Source organism: Mesoplodon mirus, assembly GCF_964341445.2.
Source record: "Mesoplodon mirus genome assembly, chromosome: 19".
NCBI classification, from domain to species: Eukaryota; Metazoa; Chordata; class Mammalia; order Artiodactyla; family Ziphiidae; genus Mesoplodon; species Mesoplodon mirus.
This window is the reverse complement of record NC_138995.1, coordinates 57,173,899-57,199,654: the sequence shown is the minus strand read 5'-3', so window position 1 is coordinate 57,199,654 and position 25,756 is coordinate 57,173,899. Positions and strand designations below refer to the sequence as shown.

The 25,756-nt window shown below is 43.7% G+C and overlaps 1 protein-coding gene across 2 annotated transcripts in view; it reads right to left on the bottom strand.

Annotated features, from left to right (window-relative positions):
- Positions 1-25,756, bottom strand: part of SAE1 (SUMO1 activating enzyme subunit 1) — a 68,307-nt gene that overhangs the window by 27,723 nt on the left and 14,828 nt on the right. For both annotated transcript variants that reach the window (XM_082606836.1, XM_082606837.1), the window contains exons 3-6: positions 22,976-23,149; positions 20,614-20,756; positions 19,256-19,355; positions 8,513-8,618 (exon numbers count right to left, since the gene is read on the bottom strand). In XM_082606836.1, the coding sequence (XP_082462962.1) occupies positions 8,513-8,618; positions 19,256-19,355; positions 20,614-20,756; positions 22,976-23,149 (523 nt within the window). The remainder of the gene's footprint in view (positions 1-8,512; positions 8,619-19,255; positions 19,356-20,613; positions 20,757-22,975; positions 23,150-25,756) is intronic.

The following is a 25,756-nucleotide window of genomic DNA, read 5'->3' as shown; positions in this document are numbered from 1 at the left end:
GGCGCAGTGGTTAAGAATCTGCCTGCCAGTGTAGGGGACATGAGTTTGAGCCCTGGTCAAGGAAAATCACACATGCCACAGAGCAACTAAGCCCTTGTGCCAACTACTGAGCCTGCGCTCTAGAGCCCGCGAGCCACAACTACTGAGCCCTCATGCCACAACTACTGAAGCCTGCGCACCTAGAGCCTGTGCTCCGCAACAAGAGAAGCCACCACAATGAGAAGCACGCGCACCGCAACAAAGAGTAGCCTCCGCTCGCCGCAACTAGAGAAAGCCCGCATACAGCAATGAAGACCCAACACAGCCAAAAATAAATTTATTAAAAAAAACACATTCCGTAATTTAAAAAAAAAAGAGCTACATGGGTTATCTCCTTCTTACCCCTGCTTCAGTCATGCCCTCATCTGAAATACAGTACTTAACACATTTTTTAAAAACCCACACATGAGTAAATCAGGGCTTTGACACAGGACATGGGTTCCTTTTCTCCTTATGGCAGTGGTTTCCCTCTAATTGGCTGATCCTTCAGAAACCTGGAAGGTTTACAAAAATGCATATTCCAGCCACTCCTAATTATTGTGATTCAGTAAATCTGAGCTAGAACCAGGGAATCTGTATTTTTCAAATGTTTCACGAGTGAGGCTGATATCCTCTTACTTGGGAAACCACTGGCTGTAAGAATAAAAACCTAAAAAAAGCAAGGCCCTGATCTCATCTCTGATCGGCACCCACCAAGCTCCAGCCTCGCTGTGCCATGGTCTCTGCACCGCTGGCCGCCTGCAAGCACTGCTTCTCTGCCGGCAACACTCTCACCTCCCTTTACCACCTGGCCAATACCTATTCTTTAAAATCCAGCTCAGATGTCTCCTCCTCTCTGAAGACTTCCCAACTCCCCAAAGAGAGCCAGAACCTCAGTTCCCTGAGCTCCCATAACAGTTTGCTTTTGATGGTAGAATAATTCACACATATTGAAAAACAGACCAGCACAACACGACAGCTTTGTCAATAGCTCTCTGTTACAGCTCTCTTCACAAGGAGTAGAATTATTTGTGATTGAGTTTTGCATTGGCAAGATGACTTCTTCCCGTGACGATTCCCAGGCATGGGATCTGACACATATCAGGTGCTCCAAAAATGGTCTAAGATTATTTTCAGCTTTAATTCTGTGGCTCAAAAACGGCCTAAGTACTTTTCCACGACTCGTCAGAACAGACTGAGAAAGTTAAGATTGCCAAGGATTCTCTGCTAAGTAGTTCACATCTTGAGATGAAGCCCATTGCTTCCTTGCTCTGGACTAAACCTGTGTGTTATTATTCATGCTGGTAAGTGAATGCTGTTTCCATACTAGACCCGATATTTTTAGCACTCCTGTTATGATAAACTCACAGTAACCTCAAAAAGAACAAATCAAAGTCAACTTTTTGCCACAGGAAACCAGCTCACACTTCATGTTTTGCAACATGCCATGGGAGAATAATAAAAAGATGAGACCTTTGGCTCACAGATGGTGAGGCCGACTCTCAAGATGGTGGAAAAATGCAGCAGGAAGCGTTCAGTCTGGCCACCATCTTATTAAGTAAACTGGAAAAACACTCAACACCCAAACAAGGCAAACACATGCACATGGACGACACACGCACATGGACGGCAGGGCAGCTGCTTCACAATTCAGTTGAATGGGGCAGAAAGAGCCACCTATGTGTGAGGGGCAGGCCAGGACCAGGGTGCCACTGGGATCAAAAGCCTGACAAGTGCTCAGGGAAGCAGGCAGGAAAGAGAAGCCTGCAGGGACACCAGTGGGCAAGCTGCTCTCTCTCTAGGGTGAAGAGATGACCAGACAAGCAAACCAGTCACTCATGCAAAAGCTATTTATTGAGCACCCATTTATTTATCGAGCACCTACTAAGTGTTCCATTAGGCAATGGTGAAACAAAGGTATTCTCGTGTGTATCAGAGCCAAGCACCCTGACGTCATGAGGAATTCCTAAGGCGTCATCAGGTATATCAGTCACATTCCCAGAAAGGCTCTTGGGAACAAATTCCAAGGACTGAGAAAAACTGAAAACAACCTACATTTGATGAGACTGGTCACAAATGATAGTACACTCAAAGAAATACATTATGCAGCCAACAAGACAAATGAGGTCACTCTACATATGCTCCAAGATCTTTTCCAAAGCAACCATGAAAACTAGAGTACTGCCTAAAAAAGTTGATCATTCAAGTTGGATATTCCCCAAGGCCATCCCACAGCCCGAAGTTACTGGCTTGGCCAAAAGGTTCGTTCGGTTTTTTTCTTTAGATGGCTCTAGTAGCACTCAGTCGTCTTTAACTTCATTCGAAACAATTTTGTTAGATTGTATGTGACAGCTGTCATATCAGCGGGCATTTTAAAAAGGGCTTCTCAAAATTGGTGAATTCTTGTGTAGCCATTTTAATACTGAAGATGGAAGAAAAAAAGCAACATTTTTGGCATATTATGCATTATTATTTCAAGAAAGGTAAAAACGGAACTGAAATGCAAAAAAAGATTTGTGCAGTGTATGAAGAAGGTGCTGTGACTGATCGAACATGTCAAAAGTGTTTTGCGAAGTTCTGTGCTAGAGATTTTCTCACTGGACGCTGCTCCAGAGTCAGGTAGACTAGGTGAAGTGGAGAGAGATCAAATTGAGACATTAATTGAGAACAATCAATGTTGTACCACACAGGAGACAGCTAACATACTCAAAATATCCAAATCAAGCGTTGAAAATCATTTGTACCAGCTTAGTTATGTTAATCGCTTTTATGTTTGAGTTTCACATTAAGTTAAGCGAAAATAACCTTCTTGACCGTATTTCCGCACACGATTCTCTACTTAAATGTAATGAAAATGTTCCGTTTTTATAACAAATTGTGATGGGTGATAAAAAGTGGGTACTCTACGGGCTTCCCTGGAGGCACAGTGGTTAAGAATCTGCCTGCCAATTCAGGGGACACAGGTTCGAGCCCTGGTCCGGGAAGACCCCACATGCCTCGGAGCAGCTAAGTAAGCTCTTGCGCCACAACTACTGAGCCTGTGCTCTAGAGTCCGTTAGCCACAGCTGCTGAGCCTGTGTGCCACAACTACTGAAGCCCACATGCCTAGAGCCCACGCTCTGAAACAGCAGAAGCCACTGCAATGAGAAGCACGTGCACTGCAACGAAGAGTAGCCCCTGCTTGCTACAACTGGAGAAAGCCCGCGCGCAACAATGAGGACCCAAAGCAGCCAAAAATAAATAAAATAAAATTAATTAATTAATTAATTTTTAAAAAGTGGATACTGTACAGTAATGTGGAATGGAAGAGATCGTGGGCCAGGCGAAATGAACCACCACCAACCACACCAAAGGCCTTCATCCAAAGAAGGTGATGTTGTGTATATGGTGGGATCGGAAGGGAGTCCTCTATTATGAGCTCCTTCCGGAAAACCAAACGATTAATTCCAACAAGTACTGCTTCCATTGCTAGAGAAATGCAAATCAAAACTACAATGAGGGCTTCCCTGGTGGCGCAGTGGCTGAGAGTCCGCCTGCCGATGCAGGGGACGCGGGTTCGTGCTCTGTTCCGGGAAGATCCCACATGCCGCAGAGCGGCTAGGCCTGTGAGCCATGGCTGCTGAGCCTGCACGTCTGGAGCCTGTGCTCTGCAACGGGAGAGGCCACAACAGTGAGAGGCCCGCGTACCGCAAAAAAAAAAAACAATGAGGTATCGCCTCACACCAGTTAGAATGGGCGTTATCAGAAAATCTACAAACAACAAATGCTGGAGAGGGTGTGGAGAAAAGGGAACCCTCTTGCACTGTTGGTGGGAATGTAAATTGATGCAGTCACTATGGAGAACAGTATGGAGGTTCCTTAAAAAACAAAAAATAGAATTACCATATGATCCAGCAATCCCACCACTGGGCATATACCCAGAGAAAACCATAATTCAAAAAGACACATGCACCCCAATGTTCATCGCAACACTATTTACAATAGCCAGGTCATGGAAGGAACCTAAATGCCCATCGACAGACGAATGGATAAAGAAGATGTGGTACATGTATACAATGGACTATTACTCAGCCATAAAAAGGAATGAAACTGGGTCATTTGTTGAGACGTGGATGGATCTAGAGACTGTCATACAGAGTGAAGTAAGTCAGAAAGAGAAAAACAAATATCGTATATAAACACATGTATGTGGAACCTAGAAAAATGGTACAGATGAACCGGTTTGCAGGGCAGAAGTTGAGACGCAGATGTAGAGAACAAACGTATGGACACCAAGGAGGGAAAGCCGCGGGGGGGGGGGGGGATGGTGGTGTGATGAATTGGGCGATTGGGGTTGACAATGTATACACTGATGTGTATAAAATTAAGGACTAATAAGAACCTGCTGTATAAAAAAATAAATAAAATAAAATTCAAAAATTAAAAAAAAAAAAGAATAAGGTGATATACTCAGAAAGTCAGCTTAATACTTACAAGCTGAATTCTGGCAGAAGTCTAAGCTGCCGGCAGGACCCAGGGAAAGAGATCACGAGAGCCATTTCCCTCTACTTCCAGAAGCTTAGTCCAGTCCCTAGCCAAAGCAGTTAATCAATTATACACCAAGAGCAAAACTCCCAGACAGCAAAGCAGGCCCTCATGCTCGTTGCATTTGGAACACTCCTTATACTTCCAGTTGCAGCACCTCTGGAAAGACACACAGAGCTCAGAACGACCCAAGACGGCAAAAAAAATATCATCAGGAATATGCATATGACGCCACGCAAGCAAAGTTAGGACATGTCATCTGCTACAAAGAGAAAAGCCCAGGAAAGGCTATGTTGGATATCCAAAAAACTCAGGAAGAACACTGGGGATGGTGTGAAAAGAACTAGATCCTGGAAGAATCAGGAGACTTGGGTTTTAGACCTAGGCCATGGGGAGTCACTTCCCTTCTAGGTCTCATTCTTATAAGGAGAGAGTTAGCTTTATTTGTATTTGTATGCCCAGTCAGAGAGGGGACTGCAGGCACTGCTGTTTAAAGAATCCCAAGGCTATAAGAAAAGTGGCCGGCCAATGATAAGGCCTTATTAGCCACATCTGCCACAGGCGAGGGATGGAGGGGAGAGTGGGAAGCGCACAGCTGCCAGCCTTGGTCTAGACAGTATGATATGTGGGGCTGCCTCCTTTTAAACTTCTCTATTACAGGGACGTTTCCCTGGTGGTGCAGTGGTTAAGAATTCACCTGTCGGGCTTCCCTGGTGGCTCAATGGTTGAGAGTCCGCCTGCCGATGCAGGGGACACAGGTTCGTGCCCCGGTCTGGGAAGATCCCACATGCCGCGGAGCGGCTAGGCCCGTGAGCCATGGCCTCTGAGCCTGCACGTCCAGAGCCTATGCTCCACAACAGGTGAGGCCACAACAGTGAGAGGCCTGCGTACCGCAAAAAAAAAAAAAAAAAGAAAAAAGAAAAAAGAAAGAATTCACCTGTCAACGCAAGGGACACGGGTTCAATCCCTGGTCTGGGAAGATCCCACATGCCGCAGAGCAACTAAGCCCGTGCGCCACAACTACTGAGCCTGCGCACCTAGAGCCTGTGCTCTGCAACAAGAGAAGCCACCGCAATAAGAAGCCCGCACACCACAACCAAGAGTAGCCCCCACTCGCTGCAACTAGAGAAAGCCTGCGCATAGCAATGAAGACCCAACGCAGCCAAAAATAAATAAAATAAATAAATTAATTAATATATATTTTAAAAGTCTGCAAAAAAATAAAAATAAAATAAAATTCTCTATTACAAAACTATACACATAAAAATGGTTAAGATGGTAAACTTTATGGTATGTGGTTTTTACAATAAAGAAATAGTCATAATTAATATGAGTATTAATTATGAACACAGTTTTTTTTAATTAATTTTAATTGGAGTATAGTTGCTTTATGAACATAGTTTCAATCACCAAATCCGAAGCCCTGGAACTTGAAACTAAGAAGGTAATTAGTACCATTTAGAAAGAGGAGTAAACCATTGTAAAGCCATTATATGCCAATAAAAACGTTAAAAAAAACCCTAAAAAATTAAAAATAAAAAAATTTAAAAAAAATAAAAAAGAAGAGAGAAGTAAACATATGGAGTATATTATCCAACAAAGTGTCACAGGCAAAAAACTAAAATCCAATAGGATTGCTGCTATGATAATACTTACTCAAGTATGGAATCAAGGGTAAATTGAGGGACTTACCTGGTGGCGCAGTGGTTAGGAATCCGCCTGCCAATGCAGGGAACACGGGTTTAAGCCCTCCTCTGAGAAGATCCCACATGCCGTGGAGCAACCAAGCCCACGCGCCACAACTACCGAGCCTGCGCTCTAGAACCCGCGAGCCACAACTACTGAGCCCGCGTGCCACATCTACTGAAGCCCGCGTGCCTAGAGCCCATGCTCCGCAACAAGAGAAGCCACTGCAATGAGAAGCCCGCGCACTGTAATGAAGAGCAGCCCCCGTTCACCGCAACTAGAGAAAGCCCGCATGCAGCAATGAAGACCCAACGCAGCCAAAAAAAATTTTTTAAATAAATAAATTTTTTTAGAAAAGGGTAAATTGAGTCAGTCCTAAAATTCTACTGCACAGTTGCGAAGTACCTCCCACCTCCGAGCACGTAACTAGATTAGGTCTCTAGACTTGCTTATGTGCTAAGCCCCTTGCGTGGTGTCATGCAAGCCTCACAAAAGCCCTCTGAGGCAAGCGCTATTAACACCCCCATGGTCAGAGGGGAATCTAAGGGAGCCTCAGGGAATTTAAGTCTGTGGCTCAACATCACTCACCTAAGAAAATGACAGCGCCAGGACTGAAAGGCAGGTCTGTTTTGATTCCAGAGCACTAGTTCTGAACTGTGTACCACTGCCTGCCATCTGGGTCACAATATTAAAGCTCCTGCTTCTGCCTCACGACCTGTCTGCTCCCCAGCCCCTTGTAACTTCTGATAGTGATGGTCAGCGGAATCTATCTGGATTCAATAAACATTATCCCCCACACTGTCTCCAGGCCATTAGTTTTGCCTCCCCATCTCAATGATGGGCTCCTGAGGGCAGGGGTGACCACATGCCTGTGTCTTCATCAATTTGTACCTTTTAAAACGCCTATAAGTGGGGGTACAGCAGCTGCTTCATGTGAATGTGGTGAGGATCCAATGAGCTAATACCCACAGAGCACTGAGAATGGAGCCCGGATGCTTTCATTACCTGGTACCTCTCACAGTATTTAATTAATTAGACTTCAAAGACCTGGGCTGCTCTTTTGCCATCTGCATTCTGTGTCCTCAGGCAAAACATGAGCCTCTCTGGGACTCTGTCTCTTCATCCCAAGAAACCAAACTGCAGATAATTCCCACCTTGTCCACCTCATAAGGGAGCTGTGATGATGAGATGGACAAGAAAATACTCTGGAAACTGCAAAGGGTTAGATCAGGGTTTCTCAACGTCAGCATTATCGACACTGGCAGCCAGATATCTCTTTGTCATGGGGGGGCTGTCTTGTGCCATGTGTCATAAGATATTAAACAACATCCCTGCCCTCTCCCCATCCCACCCCCAGTCATAACAACCAAAATGTCTCCAGACACTGCCAGTGTTCCCTGGAGGACAAGACTGCCCCTGGGTGAGAGAATCCCCAAGTTATGGTAAACTCAAATACTGGTTGACTCCTTTTATAAGCAGCAGTTAGAAACGCTCAGGCTATACCTCAAACCTTTCCAAATTAATAGCTGTTTACTGAGGGCTTTCTATGTGCCGACATGGGCGGGGGAAGCTGGGAAGCACATCCCCAAAAGTACAAAAATGTCGAGGTGACTTTTTTTGCTTTTTTTCTGGTATTTTCTATAACAAATATGGATTATTTTTACACTAATTAACAAACCGATGTTATTTATACACTTACTTGGCTTACTGTGAGAACATGAGTAACCTTAATCTCTCTGTGCCTCAGTTTCCTTGTCTGTGAAGTAGGGATAGTAATAGTATCAATTCCCAATGGCTCTTGCTAGTAAGCACTCAATGTTTATGATTATTATTATAAAAATAATATTAAAAAATAAAAGTGCCAGGCACAAGAACACTGAGACGCCAACCAATACCTAGCTAATGCTCCCTGACACCAGCAATGATGGTGAGAGTGGGGGAAAAGACTTCAGGAGAGGAAGACTGGTTTTAAGGCCCAGGAAGAACTCTGAAGAGGGAAAGCAGTGATGAAAAGAGCTGGATTTATCGCACTGTTATCTCAGGCTCAACTTTAGAGGGCAGTTCACTTCAACAAATAATAAAAAAAGCAAAAATCGTTAAGAAACCAGAGCTCAGTGACAGGCCTCCTCTCCATTCACTCTGTTGTTCTAAGTGGCCACTGAGACCCAGCTAAGGGGGAACTCCACTCACGGCAAACCTCAAGAAACCTTCTGGCTCCTGCACCCACATTTGTAGAAATCAAAGCACAAATCGCTTGCTGGGAAGCCCTGCTTCCAGTCCTCACCTTGAAGGAGAAAGTAATCTGGAGTTGTGCGCTTGAGAGCTGCCTTTGCTTTATCGCCGCTCCAGTCCACTTCCAGCGCCTCTTTGATGGAGCAGAAGACCACCTTCTGTTGAAAAAAAGACGAAACTGCTTAGGGATAAAACATGTTGGCTTTATATCACAAGGCAGTAACTCTTCACCATTTCTAGGAGAAATGTCATTCTGTAAGGTTTACTGTTCATTAAAAGAAGCTGAGGCCCATTCAAATCCAATAAATGTTTATTGAGCACTTACTGTGTGTTCCTCTGGGCACTGGGGACACAGAAATCAATGATATGTGCTCCCTGCACTGAAGAAAGACAGAGCAAAGCTAAAGACCTAGTTCCATTCTGGCTCTTTCTTGAACTCTGGTGGTATTTACGCCACGGAAATACCTTCATAAGTGACCAAGAATGTGTGTCTAAAGACATTCAATAAATTTTCTTTGTATTGGTAAACAGAAACAAACAACAATATCCATAAATAACAAAGAAGAAAAACAAGCAAAGGGGATGGAATGAAACCTCCAGGCTGTGGAAATGGAAATGGCATTTGCAAAAGCTCTGTGGTAGGAGGAAATATGGTTGAAACCTATTAAGCTAAATCAAATTTTCTCAAAAAAATGCCATGAGACAGTTATATTTTTAAATATAAACAACTAAATATGAATGAGAAAATGGTTTTCCTTTCCCTTTCCTAAACAATTAAGTCCAAAAGCCATTTGCTGAGACTAAGGAAGGGCAGGGAAACGGTGTGTGTGGAGGGGCTGGGTGGCCTGGCTGGAGGGGATAGAGCAGGGCAGGGTAAGAAGGGCATCCCCAAAGGGCAGCAACAGGAGACTGATTACATCCAAGGACTTGATGCAACAAGAAATTACACTGAGCATCTGGGGAGCCAGGTTTCTCACTGTCAGAGAAGAAGAGAACTAGACATATGGAAAAGGAGAAAAGTAGAATGAAGCCTGTGGTGAGAGTTATTGGCATGAACTCGTTTTCTATATATACAGGCAGATAAAGAAATAAATGTAGATGCAAGTGTGTGTATGTGTACACATACAAATATTTAGCTGCTGTGTCCACTGAGAAGGTCTAAAAGCAATGATACTCTGATAGCAATGAGCACATCTAACACCCAGATTTTGGTTTCTAATCACCACTAAGAGAAACATTTCTCCTTGGAGATATGACTGACTTCAAAACTGGGGCAGCAGGAACACAAGAAGAGCCTGAAACAAGGAAAGTCCTCAAAGAATGATGGGCCATGTCAAGAGGTAATAGGAGCCAGCTTAAAGAAGCTTCCACTGGTCAAATGTGAGGATAAATATACTAAAACAATTTGAGGATAAAAACAGATTATAACACTTTAAGTAAACTATAATCCAGTAGTCCACAGACCTAAAATTAACTAATTAATAAAGTTTGATAGGAATGGGGTATTTACATATTTTCAAAATACCCCTCTACAGAATACCTATTAGTCACACAGGGAAAAAAACTGTTTTCAAAGGAGCAGTCTGGCAAACAATCTTACTCAAATGATCAAAGTTAACATTACCAGTAAAGGGGCATGTGATAACCATGCACCAGACCACAGGATGCAATGAGAAGCATCCATGTGGTGATATTTTTGCCAAAGATGTGTAGCTACAGTCTAATCACGAGGGAACATCAGATGAACCTAAACTACGGGACATTTTACAAAATAACTGGCTTGCAGCCTTCAGGTGTCATGAAAATCTAGATGCACACATGACTCTAAACTGGATCCTTTTGCTGTTAAGGACATGATTGGAATAACCAGTAAAACTTGAATGGGGTCTGAGGATTAGATGGCAGCGACGTACCCATGTGTATTTCCTGATTTTGATGGTTGGTTTCTGATTAAGGAGAACGCCTTGTTTGAGAAAATACAGACTGAAATATTTGGGAGTAAGGTGGTAGCACCTTACTCTCAAATTTTTGTCAGTACTAGCTACTTTTACCAAGTTTAAGATGGTATATATGTGTAAGTGTATGAATAATTTCAAACTTACAGAGCTGTGTGTCTTTCTTCCTGTCTTCTCTACACACACACACACACACATCAGATATTTTAAAAATAAAAGAGAAAAAAGACAACAAAGGTACAATTTAGCAGGCTAAGTGAACCAAGATCTATCAGCTACCAGGCAGCTTGCTGAAGACCGTAACGGATTTGAAAGATGAAAGTTCAAATTGCTGGTGAAGATAAAACAGTCGTGGTTTTCAAGGTGCCTTGAAAACGTGGTTTTCAAGGAGGCTTTCTGCTTCCCCATAATCACTCCTTTGGGGGCTGGATCCATTGTAAAAGCTAGCATACAAGATGCCTGTACTGCCCTCAAACCTTTTGGTCAATGGGTCTGTTTGACCTTAACAGATAAGTCACGTAGTTAGCGGAGTGACATTTAGTGCCTGATACAGACTTGCCAGACCCTTCTTAACAAGTCTTACAATGCAGATCAAGCCATCAGCAGTATGGTCTGGAAATGCCATCACAATAAGAAAAGTCTTAACCAGGTTTCAGAAACCACCAAGACCTTAATTCAGAATTTTTGTAGTTTGTCTGGCAAAGACCAATGCTAAGAATCCTCTGATTTGTTAGGCCATTATATGACAAATGAAGGGGAAAAAGTTGTTTTTACAGTCTTAGTCCCAGGCAGGCCCACCTCTAACACTTTCAGGGCCTGAGGGGGTAAGAGTACAAATGAAAACCCATGTCTACGTATTTAGTTATAAATCACACTAATAAGTTATTAAGTATATTATATTCTCCTGCGCTAACAAATAAACCTTCTTCATAACCACCTGGAAGACCAGGTTCAAATTTGGAATTCTCACACTCCTTGGGAGTACTGTGCCAGAACGAGATACCCTTGGAAGGCCGTACCCGCACCCTTTCCCCGCTCTGGCTCTGACCCAAAATTCAAGGGGCTTTGCACTTAACTTTGCAAAAGGTTTTGCCCATCCTTCCCCACCAAAACATCCACCCCTCAGGCCTAGGCATGCAGACGTTGTGGGAAGGTCTGTACTCCAGAGGCAGATCAGGTAAGAAGCCCACAAAAGCCCGGGAAGTAGCCTGGGGTTATCTGGGCAGGAGATTCCAGGGGTCCAGGTATCCAGAATGTGGTCTAGGACTGGAGGAAGGCTACAAGATCCAGGCAGATGCATCTCCTGCATCCCATGGGATCCTTACCCTGTGAGGGGAATGGCTGGAGGAAGGCCAGAGTGGGCCCTTCTATAGCACCAGGGCCAAGGATAGAGGCCCTTTTCCCTCCTCAACTCTAAGGGCGGAATTAGACTCAGTTCTGCCACTAACTTGTGACCTTAGGCAAATGAATTAACCTCTCTTGGGCCTGTCTGTGGCTGTCAACTTTTAGAGAAGTTTCCTGGTATCTGAGGAGGAGACCCCCTGTGGCCTAGTCTTTAATGTGTACCAGCCCTCCAGCCACAGGTGACAAAGCCAGGGGTGGACACATGACCCAGCCAGACCCATCAGATTGTTTCTCCTGGGAATCGAGAGTATGAAAGTTGGAAATGGAGACACATTAACGTCAGAGCTCTAAAGAGAAAGGCCAAATTCCTGATGCCTCCGAGGCTCCCCAGTTGCCCTGGTCCTTCCCCTTCTCAGATCACAGGAGCTACTCCATGCTTCTTGTGCTACTCCAGCCTGCCTTCAATTAACACCCCCTTTTCTGGTTCAAGGTACCCAAAGTCTACTATCATGGCTCATAACTATTAAAAATAAAACAAAACTTAACCAAGCCGCCTAATCTGTAGTAGCACAGATGCAAAAGGTGGTGCTTGCCTTACCGACCTCACTGGCATTGAGTTTATAAAGAGAAAAAGCCCGTTCGACGGTGCTTTCAAGGAATGAAGAGCCTTTCAGATGAAGCAGCCGGCAGTGCCTGCCAGGTAGTAGCATCCACCCCCCCACCCCGAATGAAGGTAACTTTCACAGCTCACTCGTCCCTCCCACTCCTCCATGCTCTTGGCTATGGATCCCTCTGCCTCGAATGCCTAACCCACTGCCCTCCACTGTCCATTTTCTCCCCTGACGATTCTGGGCCTTGATGATTTCAATCTGAGAGTCTAGTTAAGAATAATAATAAGCCCTCTCACACCGTTAACTGATCCCCTCTCCTCAGATGGGTAGCAGCTTCCTGAGGCAGGGACCACAGTGAAAGGCACAGCATTGAATGGACTAGATTTTCAATAAATACCCCTGAAGTGATAGGACCTACCTGCTTTTCATTTGCCGAAAAGCCCAACAATAAATATAAAGATGAATTCTCCACACAGTCTATCAGCTATCAAATTAAGGGGTTGTGCTGGGCCATTTAGAATAGTGGGAGACTGCAATAACCTCTATGCAATAGGAAACTGGCTCAACAGATCATGGCAAGGCAAAAAGGGGAAGACCGACACATACAGCCATTTAAAATCATGTTCTCCAATTGTACGCCAACTATATGTCAATAAAAAAATAAACAGAATAGAATAGAATCATGCTCTCCAAAGTAGACATAAAGATTTGAGGAGTGCTTATGAAAATATATGGAGTGAAAAAAGGAAAAGTCAATACATACGTATGTCATATATTACATTAGATCATTATACATGTCTTGCATGTACTAATATATATTAATTAGTGCTCTAATTTATTATGTACATGCATAAAAAGAATACTGACATCACTAGGTAACAGGGTTCACATTTTCTCAACTTGTTCTGTATTTTCCACATTTGGGACTTGTGAACCTACTTTACTTTTTAGATCAGGCTGAACATCTGTAACAAGTGATACAGATCTGGATGTAAAGCTGAATGTAAATCAGAATTGAAACAACTTTCAAACTAGAGATTTCTAGGTCTAATTTCCACACCTACTCATGGGAGACTACAGTTTTCAAGAGCATTTTAACGACTGACAACTACAACCCGAGACAGTTTTCACACTCTGCAGAGTGGCAAAAGAGCCTGAAGTTACCAAATGTTACTGTTACATGCTGCTGGGTTTGGAATGTAAATTGAGGAAACGACTTGAGCGTTATTTTTTGGGGTCTAGTAAAGTTGAAGATGTGCACATCCTAAATCTCCTATATCCTAGAGAAATCACACACTTACCCAAGGAGATTATCTACACACACACACACACACACACACACAATGACTGCAGCACAATTTGTAAGAGCAAAACCTTATATACCTAAATGCCCATTAATAGGAGAATAAATAAATAGTCATGTTTTCCCACAACAGATACTCTATGGTCAAAACAAAAACAAAACAAACAAAAAAACCTGCAGTGTTTGCTGTCCAAGAGAACTTGCAAGGACGACAAGAACATTCTGCACGTTGGTGCTTTGCGATATGGATGCCACCAGCCGCTTGCGCTTACTAAACATGTGAAATGTGGCTGGTGAGACTGAAGAACTGAATTTTTAATTTAATTTAAATTTCATTAATTTTAATTTAAATAGCCACATGCGGCCGGTGGCTACCATAATGGACAGCGAAGCCCCAGAACCACACACAAACACAGATGGCCTCACAAACATAAAGCTGCTCTTAAAAAGCACATGGCAGCATACATAAAATGCAAAACCAATTTTTAAGAAGTTAAAAAGCATACCAAACAATTCTATGTTACTTGGAAAAACAAACACGTGCGGTAAGAAGAAATGCCCAGAATAAGAACCACAACTGAGGACAGTAGTTACTCATGCTGGCGAGCGATAACCAGGGGGCCTCGATCACATCAGTCATGTTTTATGCTTTAAACTGGGTGGTGGGTACATGGTGGTTAGCTCTATCGCTCTCAATTTCATTTTTAATTTATACCTACAACACCACCTAATAAGCTTTATTCCACTGTTTAGATTTACAAACACATGACAAAACACCATGCCAAGCAGGGCTATATCCACCCCTTCTGGATACCTTATTAAATCCACACAAATGTACCAGCAGCCCTGAGAAGACAGAGAAAGAACACCCAGATTGGTACAACAGTACTGGGAACGTTTTGGTTTTTAAGTTGGATAGTATTTGTTTTACCATTACGTCCCATAACTTGCATTGATGTCGTGTGATTTCTGTATATTGAGTATCTCTCTCTCACTCTCACACACACACATACACACAAGACCAGACTGTGCTGTGATGATGGGAGGGACTCCTCTTCCTCATCCGTAGAACCCAAGAAACTTCTCTCAGGTGAGACAAGGCACCTCCAGCACCCACCCCACACTCCACAACTGTCCGACCTGCAAAACCTACCATCAGCAGTCCACCACATTCTCTGCGATTTGCACCCTGCACCTCCCTGCCTGCTCCCCTCCCCGAACCAAGTGACTCTCTGACAAGTTAGTCTTGAACCTCTCTGGGCTGCAGGTTCTGGTCTAGGCAACCCAATGACTGACTTCTACATATTCCCAGCCAAGAACCTTCTCTTCTTTAAAAGTCTGTTCTCCCAGCTCAGCTCAAATAACCTAAACTATGCGAACTGATGTACTACAACATTAATCCATTTATTTGATCACAAAGAAAGTGAACTGAATAAATCCTTTTTACAATGACAATAATTTCCTCCAGAGCTGGGTCACATTATGATGCTGGAACAGCCACAACTACACTGAACAAACATTTCCTGGGGACTTCCCTGGTGGCGCAGTGGTTGAGAGTCCGCCTGCCGATGCAGGGGACACGGGTTCGTGCCCCGGTCCGGGAAGATCCCACATGCCGTGGAGCGGCTGGGCCCGTGAGCCACGGCCGCTGAGCCTGCGCGTCCGGAGCCTGTGCTCCGCAACGGGAGAGGCCACAACAGTGAGAGGCCCGCGTACCGCAAAAAAAAAAAAAAAAAAAAAAAAAGAGTAGCCCCCGCTTGCTGCAACAAGAGGAAACCCATGTGCAGCAACGAAGACCCAAGGCAGCCAAAAATAAATAGATAAATTTATTTAAAAGAAAATCTCCTGAACACAAGTGTGCGGGGCACCGCACTAGGAACAGAGCAGTGAACAGAACTGCCCAGCCCGTATGGAGCTTCAACTCTAACGAGGGAGACCCTGACAAGTAATCTGAGGTGTAACCAGCGTTTCAAATCAACGTGCCACAGAAAAGAGGAGGAACTACAGTAGTCAGTCATCAGGAATGCTGCTTTAAGGATGGGGGTGAGAGGAGGATGAGAGAGTTGTCAACAAATTGCTCAGAAAGGGGGAAATCAAAATAATGAATCACTCCTCAACTGTGGAATTTCACAACTAATTCATGAAAAAAGGATTACAGTGCCCAAATTAGTCACCCACTACATCAGAAGCAGTGGTAAAATTAAATCTGTAGTTTCTTAGCATATCAGAAGCAAATTCTACTTTATGTTTAATCTTTAAAGAGCTATTATGGCGCGTACCCACCACCAGGCATCTATCTACTCCTATCTGGCAGGCCCCTAACAATAAAGAAATATGAACAGCAGCACGGGAGCACATTGGTGGCTTTTTAAAGTTTTCTGGAGTGATCCCAGTTTTCACATATTTCATCCCACCATCCTCACAAAACTTCAAGTTATCCTAGAAACTCCAAGGGGATTCACCTTGTGGGCGGTAAGGTGCGCCTGTGCCCTTCGCCACTGCCTATGCTCTCTCCCCACCTATTCCTTCCTTCTTACACTGCTGTGTGATCTTGGGCGGGGTTCCTTAACTTCTCTTGGCTTTAGTGTCAGCTGTAAACAGAGACAAGAGGGTTAATTTGCTTCCCTGCACCCAATACAGTGCATTGTCCACAGCAGGCATTTTGCAGATACAGAAAGGGCTCGCTGCTTGGAGTGAGGGAAGCCAGAGTCACTCTGTCTTGACAGCTGTGCTTTTTCTTGACCCTATTTCCTGTGACTGGATGCCGGTCCTGGCTTTGGTGCTTGGCAGACTGTCCTTCACATGCCAACTCTAGCAATTCTTCCTCTGGGAAGCCCTTCCGGTCACTTCCTCATCACAAAACCACTGCAATCTCCTTTATCTCCTGCATACTAGAGCCCACATCTGGTCTATGCCCAACACCTGTTTCTGACGAAATCTGTCTCATCACTTCTCCTGGGCGCCAAAGGAAGCTAACAATCTACTACTGCATGTCTATCTCTGGGCTGGGCATTTTCCCACTGCCGCATTTATCATGACGGCACAGGTGATAGAAAGGCCCAGCCAGTGTCTTCCTAGACGGTGTGAAAACCACAAGCTCTGTTTTTCCTCTTTGTTTTTTAACGTTTCTAATTTAGGAGCACAATGTGTACCTTGAAGCAAAAGTGGCTTCACAACACGGGGTTGAACCTAAGGAAAAGGGGGAGGGGAAGGGAACCCTAACCAGAAGCCTTTCACAGGAAACGGGAAGTGGTTGCTTCCCCACCCCCATCCTGCATGCTGAGCATAACCCAACTAGTTGAAAGGGCAGAATCTAAATCAAGGGATTTTTGAATTGGAGGAAAACTTCGAAATCGTGGAGTAGTCACTGCCAAAATGGAGTCGGCGTGTTACTGCAAGGTGGCAAAGCCAAGGCCCAGACCCTGCTCAGCCCGGTCCTTCCACAGCGCTCGCGGTGAGGCCGCACAAAGACAAGGTTTGGAATCCCAGGGATTGTCATCAGGAATGCACTGAATGCCTTGGAACCTTAAGGGCTCAGGGTTGGAATCCAAGCCTGAATTGTCCCAGTGCAACAGCTGACTAACAATGTCAGCTGGGGAATATTTTGATACCTTCAAACTGGGCCCCATGTAGGAAGAGGCCGCACAAAGAGCTGTGTGACTGAAGAGCCCTAGGAATGGTACGCGAAGGCCGCCGAGTGCCTGCCAGGGCTGCCCACATTCTCCTCATAGCTAGCTAAAGTGGCTCCCAAAAGAGGTTTCCAGATCTGCCCCAGTGGGCACCATCAGAATTGACTCCCAGGAAACTTCCAGCTGTGAAGGGCAAACAAAGCTAGGGCTCTCTCCATTTGAATGTGAAAGACCTGCCTCAATCAGAGAGGGCCCTTAAGCCATAAAACCCTTCACACCAAGGCCAAGTGTCACACTTGTAAGAGGGTGTGATTTATAAATTGACAGCACCCACAAAGCTGCTTTTGTACTCCTCCCTTAGTTAACAATTTATCTCCCCCCACCAAACTCACGGAGCTATTCAGATAAAGCTTGACTGGGCCTCCAAAAGAAAGAAAGAAAGAAAGAAAAAGACCCAAGTTTTGGCCAAAACACCGATGTTCACTCTGGATAATTATGGTCCTGTGAATAGACACTAAAATTAGGGCTTAATAATTCCTCTGTATCACACTCACAGCAACAAACTATTCCAATACAAACATAAAGAGCAAGAAAACGAAAATCTCCAACGCAGCCCTGCTGGAAACTCAAAAGAGTTCCACTTCTGTGGTTTTCTGCAGTCTCTTTTGTGGTTTCTGCACTCTTAGAATCCCCCCTTTAGAGCAGTTTTAACTCGACGCCCTGACCAGCTGTTTTTCTTTCTCAACATTTAGATCTACAAAGCAAAGAGTAAATAAGGGCTTGGCCATGTCTTTCCTCTCGGTTCAACACAACCAATTCTGGCCACTTCATCTTGTTTTTTTCCCCATCGCATGGATTCCCTTCTCAAATTCCAACGCTAGCTACAAAACCATCATCTGTCTACTGATTCCCTTCCCACTCCTCTTTCTGTAACATGAATTACAGTACCAGTCCTAGTAGAGACTAAGCCCCTAATGTAAACTACATTAAAAATATATATATATATATATACACACACACATCTGATGACACGTGTCAACACTGAGACCTTTCTTCGTAAAAGGTTATTTGGTGGGAAAACACCAAAAACTTTATTTTAAAAAAGCAAAAAAGCAATGAAGCAATTCAAATTGAAACTGTCTCCCTGCCCACTTAGGACCTTACTAAATTGTCTATCAATCTGAAAAAAAAAAAACAAAAAATTTGTATAAGAGTTGGGGCTTCCCTGGCGGTCCAGGGGTTAAGAATCCGCCTTCCAATGCAGGGGACGCGGTTCCATCCCTGGTGGGGAAAATAAGATCCCACATGCCGCGGGGCAACTAAGCCCGTGCGCCTCAACTACTGAGCCTGAGCTCTAGAGCACACGTGCCACAACTAGAGAGAAGTCCGTGTGCCGCAACAAAAGATTCCACATGCCACGACTAAGACCTGACTCAGCCAAATAAATAAATAATTTAAAAAATAGATGTAGCAATAATAAAAGTGACCTAAGTTTAAAAAAAAAAAACATAAGAGTAAGGGCCTGTGCTCAGAAACAGTCTTTCTGATGCTGCTCCATACACCAGAGGTGCAAATCCGGGGCCCACAGAGCAGGTAAGTCTTGCAGGCATGTTCTCTTCAGTCTCTACAGGGTGGATGGAAGCAGCATGCAAAAAGGTTGCCGGTATTAAAAAGTCTGGGACAGAGCATATTGAAAAAAATCTTTCTTTCTCATTCTCTTGAAAAATCACATCTGACATCACTAGGTCCACATTCCCTCACAGCAACAGCCGGCTGGCACCAAGCACAGCTGCCCCTTTAAATGGGACAAGCGCGGGCCTAGTCTGTCCAGACTCCCCCCTTCAGGACTACATGCTTGCTTCCCTTGCTGGCAATGGTCATGGCCCGTAGCCTCCAAGGCCCCAGGGCTTCTGACCCTTGACACCACCCCTCTCCTCCACATCCTCCACATACCTTTTTGACCATGGTTGTCTCAGATGAATCAAGTTTGGCTCTCTTGGTATCAGGTCCATCTTCTACTCCTTGACTAACTTTGGCAACTTTGGTTTTCTCCCTAGAGGGTGACAAGGGGAGGGAATCGAGTTCTACCCTATGAATCATGCCATGAGAACAAGAAGAGCATCAGTGGCTCACTGAATGGGATGGTGGTTAAGAGCAAAAGCTCATACAGATCTGGCTCAAACCCCAGCCCAGCCACTGATTACCTGATGCCTCACTTACCTGCTATGTGGGAGTAATAATCCCTGAAGAATTATTAGAAGAGAAATAACAAATTGCTTAGCACACTGCCTAGCACATAGTATACTCTCAATAAACTTTGTAAATGTTCCACCTGAATCATGAAATAAAGAGCTGAACTCAGTTCCTCCTCTCTGCCACGGGGAGCTCACATTAAAATAATCTGGCCTTCTTTTCTCTACTGTGACTTCTTTATCCATTTATAAGGTGCCCAAAGAACTAGATTTTCTTAAAGCCATAAAATGTAAGAGATACAAGAGATTTTGAACATGTTTGTCCTTCCCCCATCTCGACTTTACAGGCAAGAGACTTGCAGACTGGACAAAGTTCAGTGACTTGCCTAAGAAGCTGAACAAAAGAAAGCAGTTCTTGACTCTTGATAGGAGGCTTCACCTACCACACAGGGTCTCTCTTTATGTCTCATCGGCAAGGGTGGTGGTCAAAAGTTACAGCCCCAAAACCAACTCTTGTAGTTTTACAGTACTGGTATCATCTGCCATCTTTCATCTAGAAGCTACAAGTTCAAAACACTACAGGTTTCATTATGTGGGAATCACCATGGTCTGTAACCTCAATGTTCAAAATGAGAGGCAGTCTGTTTGTTCCACCAGAGCAGTCTCTAGACCTTGGAGCTCTTCCAAGGTAGACTCCGGCTGAGTGTGCCCACAGAGTTGCCCATCTAACTAGTCCTCATGTTACCATCTCTCAACCTGAATACACGCAAGCCCCAGCTGGGGAACAAATGTTTACAATCCGAGCGGGTTCTTCCTGAATAGAAAGTGTGGCTTCACCACCTGAAGTCCAAACTGATCAGATACCCACATGGTGTTTCCATCGCCTTAGAACTGCTTTCCTCATGCTCTAGAGGAGACCATCAATTTGGAAGGCAGGGGCCACATCTCCTATAATTCTGAGCACAGAATCTATATATTCAGTAAGCTGTTAATGAATTGGTTTCCTAAAGTTCTAAGTATTATAGTTAAATACTTTCCTTAAATGGTTCATTTCCTACCAGTAAATAGAACTACATTTTGAAAAGGTTTTATGTTCTCTCCTCCTCTCCCCAGACTTACTCTACAAATTCATGCTCTCCAAGATTGGCAAACGTGTATCCGTGGTAGCCAAAAACATCTCCCGTAAAGAACTTGATGCTATTTTTGTGACAGATCTGGTCAACTTTAACTATGATATCCCTGGAGCAGCAAGTCAGACATACCTGCAGAAAGAATGAAAGTGGCTGGGTGTGAGTTGTGCAGACTGTGAATCACCGCCCTGATGTCTAAATACACCTTAATGAACAGTCTCTCTGGGCATGGCTAAAGCCAGTTTCAAACTGGTACAACAGGTTCTTTGGATGCTATGGTTAGAAGACAAAAGAAAAGTTGCAGGTTTCAGTGTGTAGAAAATGTAAATCATGAGACGGTCACTTCACCTTCTGCAACCAAAATGAAACGTGTTTAGCTATTAAGTAAAAGGCACTCGATGAATTTATTTCCCCTAAACCATGAACATATATAAACCACATTTCACAGTTTTCAGGAAAAGGAAAAGACAGTAATATAACTTAGAGGAAGTTATTTCTAAATCATTAAACCTATTAATATCTGAATAAGATACAGCAAGAAACAAAACCAGTTTTTTAAATTTACCCAAAGGTCATGTTTAAATACAAGGGCATTTTTCCCCCTTCTTTTGACTGATATGTTAAGATAAAGAAAATAAACAAGTCCTGTTGAGATTATTTTTCCACAGTTTTCGATGTGAAACTTTATCTGAATTTAAGGACAAAAGAAAAGGTTACAGCCCAAGTGACCTCCAATTCAGACTTAGACAATGAGACCGGTGATTCACTCAGTGGAATTATCAATGTTGCTCTGAGGCCTCTAAGTTGTGTTCCAGTAAGTTGAGGTATTAGAAATGGCTAAGTTTTACTGCACAGAACACGACCTTTCGGGAGGAGCTTTGTGATCAGGGCCAAGAAGACAACTTCTAAATTGCACATGTTTTCTTCTGAACATAGAAAGTTGGAGAAGAAATTACAAAAGGATTTTCGTTTGATAAACCTCTTGCTGTTGTCTGGCAGCCTGAATTTTGAAATAACGCTCACAGAGCAACGTGTGTCTCTGCTGCCGTTCAAAGGATGCAGTCACCCGAGGAAAAGTCAAACCTAAAAGATAAGACAGGTGCAGCTGAACATGCAATCAACTAACCGAATGGAGCCCTGCAGTCAAAACTGAGCGTGAAAACCTATGAAGACCAGTCAAACGTGGCTCAAATATGAGGAAGTCACACCTGCCCTGTGCACATGCGTTATACAAGCAACAGCCCCATGCTTCAGTTCTAACAAAGCTTCTAGTTGCTAGAAGTTCAAAGGACACCTAGAGTAAACCAAATGTGGTTACTACGGATAAAGAAATGAAGAGATGACTTATGTCCAAATGGAAAATGTTCCAATACCTAGACTTACAAAATAGAATAAAAAAAAAATTTTAAGGGACAAAATGCACAGATGATCCATCATTCCAAGCCCACATTTGAACAGATGCACATATGAAATACAACAGTGTGAAAAACAAAACTACCAAACCCAAATTCTAACCTCTCACATAATGGGCCCTTCATTTAAAAAACAAGTACATCATCTGTGACTATTGCACGGTTATCCAACATTTGTTAAGCTTTTCCAGGGTACCGGGAGCCATGTCTGAAAGGTCATAGACACTGAAACAGAATTTAACTTATCCTTTCACCTCTGCAAAGATTTGGCAGTGAAATCAAATGAGGCTGGATATGCCTCGTTTGGCTTAAGACTACAGTGATTTTGTCTAGTTATCCATGGCAACATGGTCAAAGTGGTTGTGTGCAAGAAAGAGACAGAGACAGACCAAGATCAGGTGTGCTCTTTTTAAAGACAAAACGCAAGCTGTAGTTTGGTATTTCTAACAACAAAAAAAAGACTCTGCTACAGAAATTCACCAACTTGTTAAGTTTTCAGAAGAAAACATTTGCAATAAAATGTATAGAAGCTATGTGCAAAAATTCTGGAAGGAAGACAAAACACCAATGATAAAACCTGGTCTTAAAAAAAAAAACAAAAAAACCAAAAACCTGGTCTTGGGAAAAATATGCCCAAAGAAGAAACCAAAAGGCAGCAACTCACAAGCAGCTAGAGCAGATTCAACAGACTGGATCTGCCTACCAACACACTGAGCATACTAAGGCAATACACTAATAAGTCATATACACTAAGGCAATATAAGACTTCAATCTACTAGGGCAATATATTAAAACTAAAGAATGGAACAGCTTAAAAACTTACTTGGGAAAAAGCTCAGATTTGAGATTCTAATGCTCCAGTGTACCTAGTATACATACAACTAGTGTTTTAATTTGCTGAATTCCTGAAGCAGCTTTTACATTCTCTATGAAACTTACAGCATCAAATTGGGTGAAAAACGACTCAGGTTTCTTTTCTATATTCTCAGTGTCCACTTTCACATCCACCATGGGGTTGAGATTCTGTGCGCGCTCCAAAGAGGCTTCGGCCCTGTTTCGGCCAACAGACCCAGTTCGGATCAGGAACTGGGCTCCGGGGTCTTCTGGAAATACCTAGGAATAATTTTTTTTTTTAAATACTTGAATTTGGGGGGAAAAACAAATGAACTTTTCCATCTTAAAGAATAACTAAAATATCTACCATCTAATTGTAGTACTACTGCTCCTATAGGAATCTGCCCAATGCAGACTCCCTATACTCTTTCCTTCTGAGGCTTTAAAATAGACATTGAACTTTTTTTTTTTTTTTAAACTGGGCACTGATGGTTAAAGAGCACCCCCTTGTGTTTATAATGAAAATTCACTCTAAACAAAAGAAGTCCATGCTTTCTTAAGTAAATTTTTAACTAACAAAATGACATAATCATCAGTGCTAAGAGTTGACCAGATCCCTACCATGTGCCCAATTCTAAGCAATCAGAGAGAGACATAAGTAATTTAAAGGATGTAGTCCCTGCCTACAGGTGGTTTAAAATCAGACCAACACAAGGAGGGATAATTTCACTCATAAGGCTGGACGTCAGCAGAAGAGAGCCTCAAAGACAGATAACATAGTCACCTGACAGCCACCAGTAGGATTACAGATTCCACTGTTCAAAATGCATTTCTTCACACATCAAACATCTAATTTAATCATGAATCTCCATGTATGACCCCCCCACATTCACCAAGACTGGGTTCAACAGAAGTAATCCTCCTCTCCTGCCAACTACCCACAGTATACACTCTCCCTTACTATCTTCCCTCCAAGCAAATGAGCTGGTCCTCCTCCCGTTCAAGGCCAGCCCTCTAACAGTATGCTTGACCCATCCCATCCCATCCCAGGGATCTCACCACACACAGAGAGATCGTACATCATAGCGGCTAAAAGTCATGCTCTGGGATAATTCAGGTTGGATTCACAGTTGTGATTTGAATCCTGGCTCAACCACCGAAATGTGTGACCTTGAGTATGAGGGAATCACATGTAAAATGCGGATGGTACTAAAAGTGATGCACTACTAATCACTCCACCGGGGGAGTCGGTACTCCTTGGCCTCACAGCTCCCGGCTCTCCTCCCCCGCTGGACATTCCAGTTTCTATACGGGCCCTCTTAGGTGCAGCTGTTCTCAGGATTCCACCTCGGAATCATTCATCTTTTCACTCTATATAGCTCCATAAAACAACTCCATGCCTTACAGTTTCTACCAAAATCTGCTGTTATTTCTCAAATTGCTCTTACTGGTACAGATTGCTTCCTGATCCATCTGAGTCTTATGCTAAACTGCCCACCAGAAAGTTCCTCCTGGAGATCCCATGGGCCAATCATAATCCAATTCCTATGTTTGCTGTCTCTGTTAACAAACAGACACATCTCTGACGCATCCAGTCACCACAGTCAGAAACCTGGTCTGCCTATCCTCTACATTTCCTTGATAGCAGGCACCAGGCGATGTGGCTAAGTGCACGGCCTCTGCCAGGAGTCGGACTGCCTGGGTCCTGGTGGTACCACTAACTGCTGTGACCTTGGGTGGGCCAATACTTCACTTCCTTTCCCTCCGTTTTCTTATGTGTGAAGCAGGAATGATAATCCCTACACGTCAGAGTTGTTTTGAGGCCTAAATGAGATACAACTACAGCTCCTAGAACAGCGTCCAGCACTTGCAGTAAGTGTCAGCTGTTGTACTTCCTCCTTGCTTTCCCATATAGAACCCTACTGACTATACCACTGAAGCATCTCTCACCTCTCGGTGCTTCTCGCCATCTCTATCCCCACTGTCATTCCACAGACCCTTTTCATCTCTCACTTAAACTATTAAAGCAGCCTTCTAAGTAGTCTTCTGCCCCATATCTTGTGCCAACCACAGTCTACACAGTATTAGTGATCTACAGAAAGCCCAAAGCCGCAGTCAACCCTCACCCATCTGAAACTCTTCAATGACTCCTTACCACCTAGAGAATTAAGTAAGTTTACAGCAGAGCTTACCAGCTGGCCCTTCGTGACTTGGACCTCACCTGCAATCTGCAACCCCCCCAGCACTGCGGGCTTCACACTCTAAAAACACCAAACTGTTATATTTGATTTCTACCATGCTGTCTTGTGCTAATGTCCCCTGCCTAAAACACAGCTCCTCAAACCCTGAAAAACCTCTGCTTGTTTTTTAAGACTCAGCTCAGCACTCCTGGAAGTCTCTCTCATGTCTGCATGCCACAACCTGAGTCAGGTAGCGTGCTCTGGTTTCTGGAAAAAAATTGAGGATGGGAAGCAAATCTTGTGCATTTTTCTATCGCCAGTACCTAGACTACTTCAGGGTAGGCAGCAGGTGCTCTTGGATGCTTGCTGACATAAACGAAATGAAAAACTCTAAGGGGCAGGAATTAGCATCTTCAATTTATAGATGAACAAGCTAAGTCTCTGTGAGGTTAATTCCCTTTCCCAGCTTCAGAAGGTGTGATTTGAGCCCAAGCCTTCATGATTCCAAAGCTTCTGCAAAATGCAGCACCATCTTCCTGGGACGTTCCTAGTCAGGGACAAAAGCACAAGCAAACTACAAAAGGCAGAACCACCAGAGAGGGTGTTCACGAACTGTGAAATCTATGAGATGGGAGTCAGGCTGGGTAAGTTGACTGGGACCAGGTTATATGAAGCCAGTGGTTCTCAACCCTCCCTGCCTTTTAGA